Raw genomic sequence first — 15,036 nt, 5'->3', positions numbered from 1 at the left:
TATTAGTCATAGTTCTATTATCTTTACTGTTACTATAAATGCCATTCATATGTTATTGCTGTGCATCTCTCTTTCCCTCGCTCCATGGCCGCCTGCCTATTAAGCAAGGTTCTGTTCGTTACATTACATACATAACTCATCCCATTTTTCACAAATGTTGCGACCCCTCATTCCCGGTTTCCTATTATTTCTTATTGCAGTTTAAGGATAAAATTTGACCGCTTCTGGTCTGGCCCCAAAGGCCAGAGTCTCTCTGACTCTAATTTGGTCACCTCAAATACTGCTCCTTTAAGTTTTGTGTTCGTTGAATGTTAGACCGGAAAATCAATACACAGGATTCGTTCAGTTAGTCTATAACAAACTTTAGTAAATGATATTGCAAGCAAAATACAACTTATGCATAAGGAATCAAATTTCCTTCAAGACCATTATCTCTCACCCTAACGCCAACAGTCTCTTCAGAATTCTGAATTTCCAACCTGACCTTTCCCTCTCTCTCTTTATCCTCTTCAGGTTTCCTCCTTCCACAGGGTACACCGCTGCTTATCAGTGCATCTGTTCCAGACGTCCGGTTTCTCACAGCAATTCGCGCAAACCTCATGACTAGACTATTGTTTTCTCTGCTTCTCTGACCAAAGTAAATTTTGTTACTGTGTCAAATATTTCCTGGGTGCTTCTCCGGTCCAGCTGCCCCCTCCACAAGTCTTATCACTCCCAGGCCTATTGAAACAGAAAAAGCAAGGTCAATGTGGCTTAAGGCCTCTTACTAATATTCTACAAAATATATTCTTCAGTAACCATATAAAACAAATCCCTTTGTAGGTCTGTATATATTTATGGAAGCCCATTTGAGAAAAGTGATTAAAAAAAAAGATCCTGTAAGTTATAATTAGAAACTTTCTCTAAATAATGACTTAGTATCTCAAAAATGACGTTAGTTTCTTTAAATAATGTCATGTTTTCTTAAAATAATGAGATAGTATCTAAAATGAGAAACTTTCTCCAATTTATGATTTAGTATCCCAAAATAATAAGTCTACTCAAAATCACATCATTATTTTTTAGATACTGTATATCTAAAAAAAAAAAAAAAAAAAAAAAAAAAAAGACTTGATTACTAACTCATTATTTTAATAAAGTGTATCACTATTTGAGATAATATAGTCATGTGACGGCTCCTAGGCCTTAAGACCTGTAAGTCCCTTTGGTTGCTGGGATCTGGGGATCAGCTAATAAGGACTGATGATTGACACCTGGATCAACTGATTGCTCACATGTCCATAAATAGGAGTGCCTGGGCAGTCACTCTCTCTCGCCCTCCTCAAGGTTGCTTGGTTTGTTTGGATTTAGTTACTTTTGTGTTCTAACATTGATACACCTACACACACACCCATACACTACACCCATTACTGATAAACTGATTGCATGTTTACCGTTTTGTTTATTTAAATAAATTTGATTTTATTAAGCAAACTGTGTTCTCCACCTTTTGTAATACCTTTGAGCCAGGTCATGACAAGTCATTATTTTGAAATTCTAACTCATGACATACATTATGCTTTATTTTCATCACATTGGTGGACATGGGTTTTTTCATTTAATTAAACTTTTTGAATACTTTGGCAAGGCCATGTCCGTCTCTGACATGGTAGCCTACTAAAGGATTTCAAAGATGGTATGTGTGGTGTGCCCCTAAGGGTACTTTGGAGGACTGCAGGGGGTACGTGACATTTTTTGCAAAATGTTTTTCAGTTACAAGGCTGTAGTTCCTTCTACTGTCATTTTCCTGGTTTTTTTTCAAAGGTTTTGTCCCTGATTTTGAAGGTTTTTGAGTCGCTTGTTTTGACCAATTCTTTCTTTTGTTCCTTAGTTTGTATTACTATTTTCGACCTATTCTTGCCTTACTTTCTTCCGTCTTTCCCCAAGGTTTTGTTTAAAAAAAAAAATAATTTTAAATGTTGCAGTTGTTTTGTAAATCTATCGCTGTATTGTTCCTCCTTTTGACTTTCCTTTTGTTTTTCTACTAAAAACTATTCGCGCTGGTTAGGGGGTACATGGCTTAAAAAACTGTTCAAAGAGGGTACATTATTGAAATAAGCGTGACAATCACTGCTCCAAAGCTCGTCTGAGGATTCTAGGCAGTTCCTGTACTCACGTGGGCTTTACAGGAACGCCCGACCGTCTCCTTCGGTCGGTCTTCCGCCTATAGCTATCCGTGTACGGAAAGATGGCGGCACAAACAGACCGCGGTGTCCCACTCAGTACGGTGAGTAGAATTTACTCATTGTTTTTTTATTTTGTATTATGACAGTTATACTATGACGTCAACGGTTCAACTATCGTTATAGCTAACGTCATGTGGGTAAAGAGGTTAAATATGTCGTACGCATAACGTTACTGATTGAAATTACCTTCTTGCCTTTAGACTCTCTGCAGAGCTCTGCATTTCAGCTAACCCGTATAATCGTTAGTATAATGCTAGTAAAGGTCTACATTCTGGCAAATATATCACTGCTCGAAGCTGCACTGTCAGGGGGGTTTGACTTCCGGTTCGCTAATTAACGAGCTACTCTTTTGTTATTTCAGTTTGTATGCTAATCAAGAAAACAACGTTACATGTCGTGCACCGAGCAAACTGCTTTTTGAAACGACAACGGCCAATCTCAATCGCATGTGTCATTTTAACACAAGGAAAGTAAAATGTTTTCCCACACGTTTCCTGCATTTCATTGTTTACGCTGTGGGACAAAAAGTTTGACAACACCACATCACAGAAGTGTCAACACCACGTGTGACTCGTCACATTATGGGAAAACAAAACTGTTTCACATTCAATTCTCCTTCCAGACCGCATACGACATCGGCTGGTAGTAGCCATACAGTAAGCCGTTCATAGTTAAACTGTGGGCGTACTCTGACTGGGATCATTGTTGCATGTCACCCCCCTCTTTCTGCCCACATTTCCCATCTCTCCTCACATGTCAGATAAAAGCAGAAATTACCCAAAATAAGAAGACTGAATAATTTGCCGTCCATAAACACAAGCGTTAAGACTCAGTTTACAGATCATTAGCTTCAGATTTTCTATAACTATAATCCACATCTATGTAAAGTGTCAAAAGTGCATTACTTATTATATTGGTAGGGCTATGAATTACAATCTTTTTTTTGTTTTTGTTTGACAGAACAAGAGACATATTTTTTAGGTTGATCCCATAACCCTAATTCTCTGCTTCAGAAATCCTTTATTTTACTTGCATACAAATGGTAATGCACTGCATCTCTTCTCAAAATGTTGACACATTTAAGACTACAATTTTACTCTGGGGGATCTTGTGCAAACTAGCCCTGATCAGAGTTACTCTAGGTTTAAACCACAGATTTAACCTTCAGTAATGACTGCCAGTCAAGTCACATTCATTATTTGTGCTATTTATATGAAGGCAACGACCACCATTAGTCATACAATACTGATTGACAAGCGCAATGCTCGCAATATGTTGGGTAAAATCACTTTCTGAGACTTTAATCATCATTTCACTGCATTGAGTTAAGGCCACATTGATTGAATTTGAATAGATTGGGAGAAAATAAGGCCACTTTTATGTATTTATTGTGTAATTTTCTCCAACTTGCAGCTTTGTCCTAAATTTCTTCATACCAATTCCACTAGCCACACCGGGCCCTTCAGCGCCATAGCTGAGCTCATAGGTGAGTCATCATCATATGTTGTATTTTCAAGGAAAACAAATTATTTGAAAGCTGAGCATGAAGGGTTGTCTGTCTCTATAGCCCACACTTTTTCCATAACCAGGACAGATTTCCATCAAATTGAAAGGAACATTTTAAATATCTCTTTCAACGCCAAGATTCTTCTCAGCAAACAACCCACCAACTACATTAACCTGTAACAAACATTTGAATTTCACAATACTCCCAAAGACTTATAATTTGGTTTTGAGACAAAACACTTAGTGATGCACAGTGGTTGCCAATGTATTTAACCACTCACAATGTTGTTGTAGTAATGATAATCGTGTCACTACTTAATAAATATTCCAAAAGGTTTGAATTTGTTAATGTATTTATGGAGGAATTTAGCTGAATTAAATGTCCCTTTACATTAAACATTTAAAAACCAGCATATTTCAGATTATGATTCAATGTATGCTTAAATCACCTCTCTCACTGGTGCGTGAAAGCTTTTTGAATAGCGATGAGCTCAGGTAGAGAGTGATAGAGCTGATGCCTCACTAGAATGCTGAGGTAATGCAGCAATAATATATTGTATAAAAAGTGGGCAGTGGCAGTACATTTGTAGTTTTTGTTTTCTGATTCAACTTTTATTGTTTTTCTTTCTTTTCTTTTTTTTTTTAGGATAACTATGGGGTACACACTCTTTGTCAGGTGTGATTGAGATTTCCGTAGTATAAAAGGCTGTCTTAAGAGGCAGAGAATACCTTTTTATTACTCTTTAGTACACTGTCTAATCCTCCTTTGCAGTGCAATAAGAAGAAAGATGCAGTCGCTAAAATGATTATTTTCACCTACCCACATGCAACACTTTGAGGTTGAGATTTTTATGTGAATTTAAGTTGCCCCTAAAAATAGTTTCTTTTGACAGACAATGCCTATGATCCAGATGTCAGTGCCAAACAATTCTGGATTGATAAGACTGTGGTCAAAAAAGAAGAATGCCTCACTTTTATGGATAACGGAAATGGACTGGACCATGAAACAATGCATAAGATGCTCAGGTACAGACACGGCTGCTTGGTATTTTTTGGAAATTTTGGAAAATGTGTTATGGCCCACTGGATGTTGACATTGCACTGCCACTACTGGCAAACATAATGACCACTGCCTAAAACCTTTACAAATGAATGTTGCATATGATGCTACTTTCATGTATGGATCATGATGTAATTCATATACTCAATTAAGAATATATGCACTCTTCCCCCCCCCCCCACCAGCTTTGGGTACAGTGACAAGACTGCTTTAAAGGGTGTGAAGCCAATTGGCATGTATGGCAACGGTTTCAAGTCTGGATCCATGCGTCTCGGCAAAGACGCCATCGTGTTTTCGAAGTCAAAGAGTGTGTCATGTGTTGGGATGCTCTCTCAGACCTACCTGAAAGAGATTGGTGCTAACCAAATAAGTGTTCCTATTGTCTGCTTTGAACGGAGAGAGAAAAACAAGTATATCCTTTGTCTACTGTATTAAGTAAATCTTGATTTATTGACATGATGAAAATATTCTGTTTTGTTAACTGGATTGGGTACAAGAGGACTCCAGTAAACTTGTAGAGAAATCTGAATAATACTCAAAGATTGGATTCACCAGTGTAGTTGTTCATGCTGGATAAAATTCTACATAGATTTTGTATCAGTTTGACTTGTTTTAGAGTAGCACATCTCAATCATACACCAGTCATATTTCCATTTGTCCTAATTTTATATTGCAAGTTGTCCTTAACTTCAACTTTACTCAGTGTAAAAGAGGAGCACAAAGCCAGTCTGCAGGACATCCTGCGCTATTCCCCTTTCAAGACACAGGAAGAGCTGCTCGTTGAGATCGATGCCATCAGTGCCCACTCACCCATAGGGAAAACTGGCACTCGGATCATCATCTGGAATCTCCGCAGGTCTGTCTGTACTTTATACAACATTATCAACAATACATCATCTATGTTTTTTCCAGAAACAAGGTGCTAGTCTGTGTAAGTGTCTCAGATTTGTACAGTGTAGAACATTACGGAAAGTAAAAATTGTCTTAAATGAAAGAGAAAGATCCCTATGTGCAGGCATGCTCCTGAACATTACCATTAGCCCTAGAGACCGGCAGGTTTAGGCTCCAGAGGAGGATAGACTGTTGGCTTATAATAGAGAATACTCTAGTGGGGTATTTCCATGTGTTCAAGAATCCCCAATGTTAGGGAGATTAGAAAACTTAAAGACCTCACTGTGATGGGGGCCCATTCACCTATATACGTACATGTTTATGATTTCAACAGGACATCAACTGGAACATCAGAGTTTGATTTAGCCAAGGATCGTTACGATATCCGAATACCATCTGATATCTACGAATCAATGAAAGACACTTCTCAACAACCAGACATTGTCACGTCATACATACCTGAGAGTTTTTACTCACTACGGGTAAGGAGCCGCAATGTGCATGTCTTCAAACAATTTCTTAATTAAACCTATAAGGTATCTTTTTTTTTTTTTTTTTTTATGCCTTATCCACAACGTCACAAATTCTTTAATGTTACGCTTACAGCAGTTGAACTTTTGACATTGACCACATTTGCACATTCACAGATTTGTGTATTTTTCAAGTAGTATATGTAGTTTTAAGTCAGTTTTTTCAACAAAAAAAAAAATAAAAAATCAGGTAATCTGTGTTGTGTCCCTGGGGAAAAAACACCATAGAATTGTTACAGTTCTGATACTGACTCTTGATCTCACTTTCGATTTGCATGAGTAAATAATTGATACTTGTTTTTATTGGTTGTAGGCATATTGCAGTATTCTCTACCTGAAGCCTATAATGCAGATCATCATACGTGGTCAAAAGGTGAAATCTCAGCTCATTGCTAAGAGTCTGGCCTTCGTCAGAAAAGACCACTACAAGCCCACTTTCCTTGTATCCTTTCATTGCAAAGTATTAATAAATGCATTTAATTTGGGACAATTTGAATGTGCGCAGATAATGTTTCTGGAGTTTTCCTTAAATGTTGTCTTAGACCAAACGCATTCCTATCACTTTTGGCTATAACACCAAAAGTAAAGACCAGTATGGCATTATGATGTATCACAAGAATCGGCTCATCAAAGCCTATGAACGTGTGGGCTGCCAGCTCAAGGTAAGTAAGTTGTTTTGGTCAGCTTGTCTGTTCATAACACATATTTTCAAGGGTTTCTAAATGGTATTATCCAGTGTTTGTGCTTCTGAACCTTTGACTTCTGCAGGCCAACAACAAAGGTGTTGGGGTCATTGGGGTCATAGAGTGTTACTTTCTGGAACCGACCCACAACAAACAGAGCTTTAATGAGACTGATAAGTACAGGTATTGGCACAAATGCAGCATTCTCTTTTGATAACATTGGTCTGATTTAAGGTCTAAATGAGTTTCTGTAAGTTTGAATCTTTCACACAAAAAATATTGTTGTAGTCTTAATCAAATTACTGGATTTCATGGTACAGGAAAACTATGACTAATTTGGGGACCAAACTGGAGGAGTACTGGAATGAAATATGTTACAGGAGAAAAACAGAGGATCCAACCAGCACCATACCAGTGGAAGATACCAAGTTAGTACATTTTGCAGTGATTGACATGATGTATTCTACACGTTTATTCGTCTAACCATACTTGCCTCTATCTATGTCCTCAGGAAGCAACCAGATCAAAACTGGGTGCAGTGTGATGACTGTTTGCGCTGGCGCAAACTCCCTGATGGGATCGACAGCAACAAGCTACCAGATAAATGGTTCTGCCGTATGAACCCTGATCCTCAGTTCAGGTAACTAGAGCCTTATTAGAAAAAAATCTGTTGCAATAATCGTAATGTCATGTGATAAAATAAGCCAATACAAATGGGAAAAAAGATACCTGAGATGATGGTGGAACATTTGAAGCAGGAGGAAACTTCACACTGCTCCAATGATCTGTTGAAGATCTGTGTAAAGATGAGGGCCAGCTGGTCAGCACAGGCTTTCAGGCAGGAGGGAGACGTGCCGTCTGGGTCTGTTGAGGGTGCATAGGGTTGTTAGATGTCAGAGCGGGTGAGGGGTGTGAATGTGGGCCTATCAAACCTGCAGTAAAAATGCATTCATGTCGTCGGCCAGTTGAAGGGTCTTTATAGTGTCGGGGGGGGATGGTCTCCTGGAGCTGGTTATGTCCTGCAGGCCTCCACACAAATGCAGTATCGTGTACTGAGAACATGTTTTTCAACTTTGTGCGACTGTGCCTTGACGTTGCGTCCCCCGGTGCGAATTTGCATCTATTTGCATTGACTGTGCGGGACATGGCAACCCAGTGGAGCCAGCCACTGTGTGTTGGCTTTAAAGGTACTTTAGGTTAACAGTGTCACCTGTGAGATGGCTCAGTAGATTTATGACAGCAAAGGTCAAAACATCATTTAACATGAATACTCCCCCAACTTTTGGCACATTTCTCTGTGTATTGACAACTAGAAGTACCCAAAACACATGCACATTATTGATATTGTATTTTGTCAAAAATTGTGTAACCCGAATGTAGCTCGGACTCAGTGGATGTTTTCAATCTCTATCTATTTTGCCCTCCCAGGAGCTGCCAGGCAGAGCAGGAGCCTGTGGACTCTGATGAGGAGCAACCTTCATACTGCAAAACCTATAAACAACAGTGAGCCCCATTTCATTTAAAACCACTGTCACAACTTTCGCCCAGAAATAAATGGAATATTTAGACTTACTAAGAATAGCATATTTTTATATAAAGCTGCCAAATCTGCCCTAATATATTAACTGAGCATAGTAAATGAAGTGACTTGTCTAACCTTATCTCTGTGATGTATTTTTTACAGGGAGAGGAAAGACAAAAAGAAACAAGAGATGGAAAGACAAAAAGTAAGGACACATATGCTGTAAATTACCTGTCATTTTCTGCATGCTATTGCAGTTTCCTCCACATGGTACCATGCAACACCTCCGCATGATTTGGAATAAATAGTTATTTTTCTGATAATATTGGTTTTGGATTTCATGAAGATCGACATGTGATTAATAGCGCTTTTGGGAATTGTTTTTCTAGGCTGAGGAGGATCGAAAGCGTAGGGAAGAGCAGCGTTTGGCTGATCTCTCCAGGCAAAAACAGGCCCAGAAACGGCTAAAGGTTGGGAATGATGGTTGTGTTAACAGAAGTTTTAATAAATACATTGCAGAAGGTAGATATGGGGTGAGAATATTTAATAATTGCAAATTAAATGTTTTTGTTTTTATTGTACTTGTTGCCAGACTGTCGATTCCCCTTACATCCCAACTACTCCAAGGAGTAGGTTAAACACTAATTTAACACAAGGGGGTGCTGCGAGAGCTGAATCCTCTCCACTGAGGTCCTCCACCATTTCACAAGCTGGTAAGAAAATGTGGTCTGTGTTAGAGAGAGTGAGAGTGAGGGAGAGATTCTTCAGAGAAAAATGTCTGTTTTCTTCTTTTTAAGGGGGTGCTGTGAGAGCTGAATCCTCTCCACTGACATCCTCCATCCTTTCACAAGCCGGTAAGAGAATTGAGAGTGAGAGAGAGTTCAGAGAAAAATGCTTTTTGTAATTTTTCTCTCTCATTAGCTTGCAGCCCCTCCAGTAGCAGTGGTCTTCCAGTTATTTCTAGTGTATGCTCACTGTCGCCAGCTTTACTGTCAACAGGCCATCTGAGGTATGACTTTGTGTTGTTTCTGAGCTTATCCATTTTACTTTGTTTAAGAAGTATATTAATTGTGCTTTGTGTGCACTGCAGGGGGAAAAGATCACAGCCTGTTACACCCCATGCAACGCCCAAAAGACCTAAAAAGATGAATGGCTTCCATCGTGGTAACTCTAATAAATCCACATTAGTGGATGTGAGCCCAGTAAGCTCCCCATCAGTGCTCATTGATGATGGTGATGATGATGATGATGATACTGATGATGACATTTGTATCTTGGAGGCTGTCAGTGCCCCCAGGCCCAAAAAGCTAGACATTGATTTGAACAAAGTGAAGACAGAACAAGAGCAAAGTGATGCTAATGTCGGCATGCTGATGGAGTGCAGTGATGATGCTGCAGTGGATGACACCTCGGAGATGAATGTTGCAGGAACGGGCTTGGCAAGGTCTGCTGCTGTGGCAACCAGTCCCTCCCCAGTACCCTCCACAGGGGTGACCAGCAGCACCACCCAGACAGAAGTATCCAAAGTGAAGCAGGAAAAAGAGGTCCAAAATCAAACTGAAGTGGAGGAGAAAGCAGGGCAGAGTACATCTAATGAAAGAGGTAGAGAACAGAGTTCAGGTGTAGACATGGGTGTCTGCAGTGTTGAGCAGCAAAGCGTTATTAAGCAAGAGAGCGGAGACGGAGACGCTCGCAGTGAGAATCAAGGAAAGCAGACCTTTCAGAATGGCGTGATGTGTCATCTGGATAGTGAAGAAGATGCTGGACCTTCCTGTTCAAAGAGAGACTCTCCACTTCCCTACCCCAGTGGGACTGAGCTACAGGAACAGCAAGACCAGCTCATAGAGCTTATGCAGGCTACAGCTCAGGAAAGGGACTCCTTTAAAGAGCAGGTCCATACACTTACCTGCCAGCTGCAAGGCGTGCAGAGCCGACTGCAGGAGCTGTCTCAGATCAATGTAAAGAAGGAGTGTTCTCACCAGGCCAGCCAGACGGAGAAAACTGAGGAAGGGGAAGACTACAAAAGTCTGTTTGAGAAGGCAAAACAGAAAGTAGATGAACTGATTAAGGACAAAGAGGCTTTACTGGCAGCCACTGAGCCCAGTACTGCCCAAGGTGATGACATGGATGAGATTGCACTGCAAGTTGACTCTCTCATCCGGAAGCTGGATGAAAGAAACAAGGAGATGGATGAACTGCGCTCACAGGTCAGTGTTCCAGCCCCCCTCCCTTCAAAAATGTGTTTTTTTTTAAGTTTATGTCCCCTACAATGTTTTACCTTGACTATACTGACTTGTATTTGTGCAAAGTTTGTCAATACAGAGGTGTTTTCACATTCCTCTTCTAAAGGGGGAGGTGACTGTGCACTAGTCTGAAATCTGAGATTTAAACTAGGGCTGACACACAAACAACATAGACAAATAAAAGATGCTAACTACACTTACCATTCTGATATGTCTGCTAGTCGCCAATTTTAGTGCACAACAGACTCACGTCTGTCTGGATCTGACTGATGGCGGGGTTCAGACAGAGCGAACAAACTATAGTTGCAGACCGCATGCTCACCTAGCTCTGCAAGCGGGCTGCCCGAGCAGGTGGCTATGTCATGGGGCACCGTGAGACGGCCATCCTCCTGTCTGAACCCAGCGTGAGGCTCAAACATGTAAACTGTGGCTGAATCTCTGTTTCTAGTCATCTAGATGTGCACTGCTTTTTTTTTTTTTTTTTTTTTTTAACCCACTTCTTTTTTGCTCTTTTTCCTTTCATTTACCGGTCAACCTAAGGTAGATGCTAAATGTTGTCACTGAATGAGTCTCAACCAAGCACGAGCACGGTGGGCAGGGCAAAGCCTGATCCAGAATTACTCAGTGAGGGAGAAAGGGTACATGTGCTTCCAGTCCCTTTCCATACTTTTATTTTACTTTTTATGTGGGTAAACCAAATTATTGATCATAAACAGAGTACTTTTACATACTTTAAAATGAGTCTGAAGTGGGACTTAAAAGTACAAGCCTGGTGATACTCTTTATTTTTCCTATTGCCAACAAATTCCATAAAAAGACCAAAGCCAACAGTCTCTCAGTACTTTACGACTTCCGAGATTGGCTCAACATAACCTAAAGTGCCCATGTTTATCGTAATGAAGAAACGTCAACCAGTACAATCATGTGGCTCACTGATGTGTTTTCAGTCGTTTTGAGGAAACTGTGGCGCTCAATGGCACATAGGAATAAGCTATATCAGCTTTGGCAGAGGTTAGAAGACAGTAAGTTGAAAGCACCGAAAGGCTACAGAATGGACTTTTGAGCTGAGATTATTCATCCTAAAAATATAACAACAAAGCCGAACATAAATCTGACTGTGCGCTTAATGTAAAACAAAGTAACTAAGTTATATAAGGTTGTATGGTTATATATCATTGTCTTTTGTATAATTTACTCTCTCTATACACTTTATTTGCTTTGCCATGTAGATGTACCTTTATTTTATTAATGTTGCCTACCCTCCCTCCTTTATTCATTTTTGTTTCTCCTGTGGTTCACTGTGTTCTGCCACCAGTTGAACAGTTTGGAGGAGGAAAAGGCAAACCTGGCATCCCAGTGTGAAGAGCTCAGGTTGAGCCTGCAGCAGCAGAGGGAAAACGCACAAGAGAGAAGCCCAACTCAACACAGAGTGACTGATTCTACTGTACAAACCGATCCAGAGGAGGCAGGAGGGACAGCAAACTCTGGCATAGATTCAAGCTCAGATGCATCTCGAAGGTTGGATTGTTGGAAAATCACTTTCTCTCACATGTTGCATGAATTATCACAATCCATTTCATCTGATTCATGAATTTAGCCACCCAGCAGAATAACAATGTAAATCTGATTTTACACTCTGTGCTTCTCTCCTCTCCTCAGTTTGATTGAGCTGAGGCATAACATTGGGCGCCTTCTCGTCTCCTTCGTGCCTTTTCTGGAACTGGACCAAGTGAATTATGAGTGTAATGTAATTGATGAGATCCTAGAACAGGTTCTCTCCGATGTGGATGCTATCGCACCAGTGGTGCTGAGGAACAGAGGGACGGAGCAATAAATAAATATAGTAAACAAATCATAGCATCCTGGACTTAAGTGTTGCCCTCCACCTGTAAATAATTCATACAGAATGAGTGTGGGAAATCTAGTCTAATTTATTTTAAGGTGTGTAAATATGTTTTTACAGTTTTTGTATTGATAAACCATGAATTCAACACACTTATGAGCAGCTTAGTACTATTTCTTTATCTCATTAAATACAATATAATCACAGTGTACTTTACATTAATGAATGTTACAAGCCGATTACTTTGCTCTTGAGTTTCTGGGTAGAAAGTAAACTTTTGTCTAGGTTTTCCAAACAAACAGGCTCTTTATCCAAATTTGTCGATGATTGACATTGACACCTGACTGTTTTCTCTTTGGTTTGAATTGAAGCATATGTTGGATATATGTCTTTTTAATATATTTTTTATATTTCCTGTCTTTGCATTGTGATTAAATGCTCTATGGCACATTATCATTGGTATCCTTCTGTGAACCTTTCTGATTGAACAAACTTAGAAACTAGGGCTGTCCAGCTTTATATTTTGTCTAGCTTCTAACTAGTCTTAGACTATGTTTCTGAGTGACACAAACTAAACTTAAAATAAAAAGTAAGGACATTTGTGTTTGGTGGATTATTACTCTGTGGTAACAATGCTTTTTGGCAATAAATCTCATACCGTTGGAAAGCCTTTTTAGTTCCTTTCAAATGGTGCCCCATTTGTAAGGAACATGCATTTGTGGAATGAGCAGCATCTCTGAGTATGTGGGTTGCGCCCGTGAAAAATTTGCCAAATCTTCTCTGCCAATACCAAACAGCTTATTCTGCCATTGACTCGTTTGGTGGATTGGATGATTGAGGTTTGAAGAAACAAGACATATTGGCAATTTAACAATTTATTCATTTCACAAACCGGAGCCTCAGTAGCATGTGGAAGAACCATACACAGCCACCACGGCCCGGCACCTCCTCCTCATGCTGGTCACACACTGCTGTGGGATGGCATCCCATTCTTCAACCAGAATTTGTTGGAAGTCAGCCAATGTGGTTGAGTTGGTTACTCCGGCACGAACAGCACGCCCAACCTGATCCCACAAGTGTTCAATGGGGTTGAGGTCAGGACTGCTGGCAGGCCATTCCATCCTCTCCGCTCCTACATTCTGGAGGTAGTCTCTGATTAAACCCGTGGGGGTGAGTGTTGTCATCTTGGAGGATAGAGTTTGGTCCCAGACTGTGGAGATATGGGATTGCCACCGGTTGCAGAATCAGGCACCTGATTGTCAGGTTGGGTACCAGAAGCTCAAAACAAGAATCAGTAGCAACGGCAAAGAAAAGCTGTTTGGCAAATTTTTCATGGGTGCAACCCACATACTCTGGGCTGCTGCTCATCCCACAAATGCATGTTCCTTACAAATTGGGCACCACTTGAAAGGGAACTAAACAGGCTTTCCAACAGTATAAGATTTATTGCCAAAAAACATTGTTACCACAGAGAAATAATCCACCAAACACAAATTTCTTTACTTTTTGTTTTAAGTTTAAAACCTAAAGGGATAAATTAAGCCATCTGTCATCTTTGTATCTGATACCTAAAACTATAGATATCAGATTTTGACAGGCATGTATTTCACTCAGTTCGGCATGTGACGGTGAAGGGATTTTTGGGGTGCATATGTTGAGCTGTGTTTATTCAGGAAGCCTCATTAAGATTCAAGATGTGTTTGGTGAGAGAGAACAAATTACATGTATTCAGTATCACAAGACACACAAAGCAACCATGACACACAGACACACGAAAACAAATGCTTATTTTAAATGTCATCTATGTTTTCATGTACAACCCCAAATCAGAAAAAGTTGGGACAGTATGGAAAACACAAATAAAAAAAGTAGTGATTTCTAAATGTACTTTGACTTGTATTTCATTGCAGACAATACAACAGCACATAATTTAATGTGTTCCTCATGATTTTTATTGTTTTATTTTTCAAAAAACAAAATTTCTATTTTGGTTCTTGCAGCACATTTCAAAAAAAGTTGGAACAGTAAAGCATTTACCACTTTGTAATGTTGCCATTCCTTTTCACAACACTTAAAAGACGTTTAGGGACTGAAGACACCAAGTGATGAAGTGTTTCAGGTGTCATTCTTGCTGCAAACAAGTCTTAAGGTGGGCAACAGTACGGGGTCTTTGTTGTCGCATTTTGCGCTTCAAAATGCACCACACATTCTCTATTGGAGACAGGTCGGGACTGCAGGCAGGCCTGTCAAGTACCCGTATCCTCTTCCTCCGCAGCCAGGACTTTGTAATGTGTGCAGAATGTGGTTTTGCATTATTTTGTTGAAATATGCATGGAGGTCCCTGGAAAAGATGTCTTCTTGAAGGCAGCATATTGTGCTCCAAAATCTATATGTACTTTTCAGCATTAATGGTGCCATCACAGAAGTGCAAGTTACCTTTGCCAAGGGCACTGACACAAACCCATACCATGACAGACCCTGGCTTTTGGACTTGTTGCTGGTAACAGCCTGGATGATCCTTTTCTTCTTTGGT

The 15,036-nt window shown here is 40.0% G+C and overlaps 1 protein-coding gene across 1 annotated transcript; it reads left to right on the top strand.

Annotated features, from left to right (window-relative positions):
• The first annotated feature begins 1,702 nt into the window (after nt 1–1,702).
• morc3a (MORC family CW-type zinc finger 3a) lies at nt 1,703–13,103 on the top strand. Its single transcript, XM_028591270.1, has 20 exons — nt 1,703–2,266; nt 3,639–3,711; nt 4,625–4,757; nt 4,977–5,203; nt 5,491–5,647; nt 6,017–6,164; nt 6,526–6,654; nt 6,755–6,874; nt 6,981–7,078; nt 7,216–7,323; nt 7,407–7,535; nt 8,324–8,398; nt 8,580–8,622; nt 8,807–8,887; nt 9,010–9,130; nt 9,215–9,271; nt 9,339–9,426; nt 9,508–10,624; nt 11,976–12,178; nt 12,320–13,103. The coding sequence occupies exons 1-20, from the start codon at nt 2,228–2,230 to the stop codon at nt 12,492–12,494; spliced, it is 3,321 nt and encodes a 1,106-aa protein (XP_028447071.1). The 5' UTR covers nt 1,703–2,227; the 3' UTR covers nt 12,495–13,103.
• Nucleotides 13,104–15,036: the final 1,933 nt, after the last annotated feature.

The sequence above is a fragment of the Perca flavescens genome, chromosome 11 (assembly GCF_004354835.1).
Source record: "Perca flavescens isolate YP-PL-M2 chromosome 11, PFLA_1.0, whole genome shotgun sequence".
NCBI lineage: Eukaryota > Metazoa > Chordata > Actinopteri > Perciformes > Percidae > Perca > Perca flavescens.
Note: the sequence above shows the minus strand (reverse complement) of the source record. Positions and strands in the feature narration are given on the sequence as shown.

What these genes read in the sequence shown, in the direction of transcription:
- morc3a (XM_028591270.1), top strand. Translation starts at nt 2,228, where the DNA reads ATGGCGGCACAAACAGACCGCGGTGTCCCACTCAGTACG. An exon ending in AATGAGACTGATAAGTACAG is followed by an intron (nt 7,079 to 7,215) that starts GTATTGGCACAA and finishes TTCATGGTACAG; the next exon opens with GAAAACTATGACTAATTTGG. An exon ending in CTCCACCATTTCACAAGCTG is followed by an intron (nt 9,131 to 9,214) that starts GTAAGAAAATGT and finishes CTTCTTTTTAAG; the next exon opens with GGGGTGCTGTGAGAGCTGAA.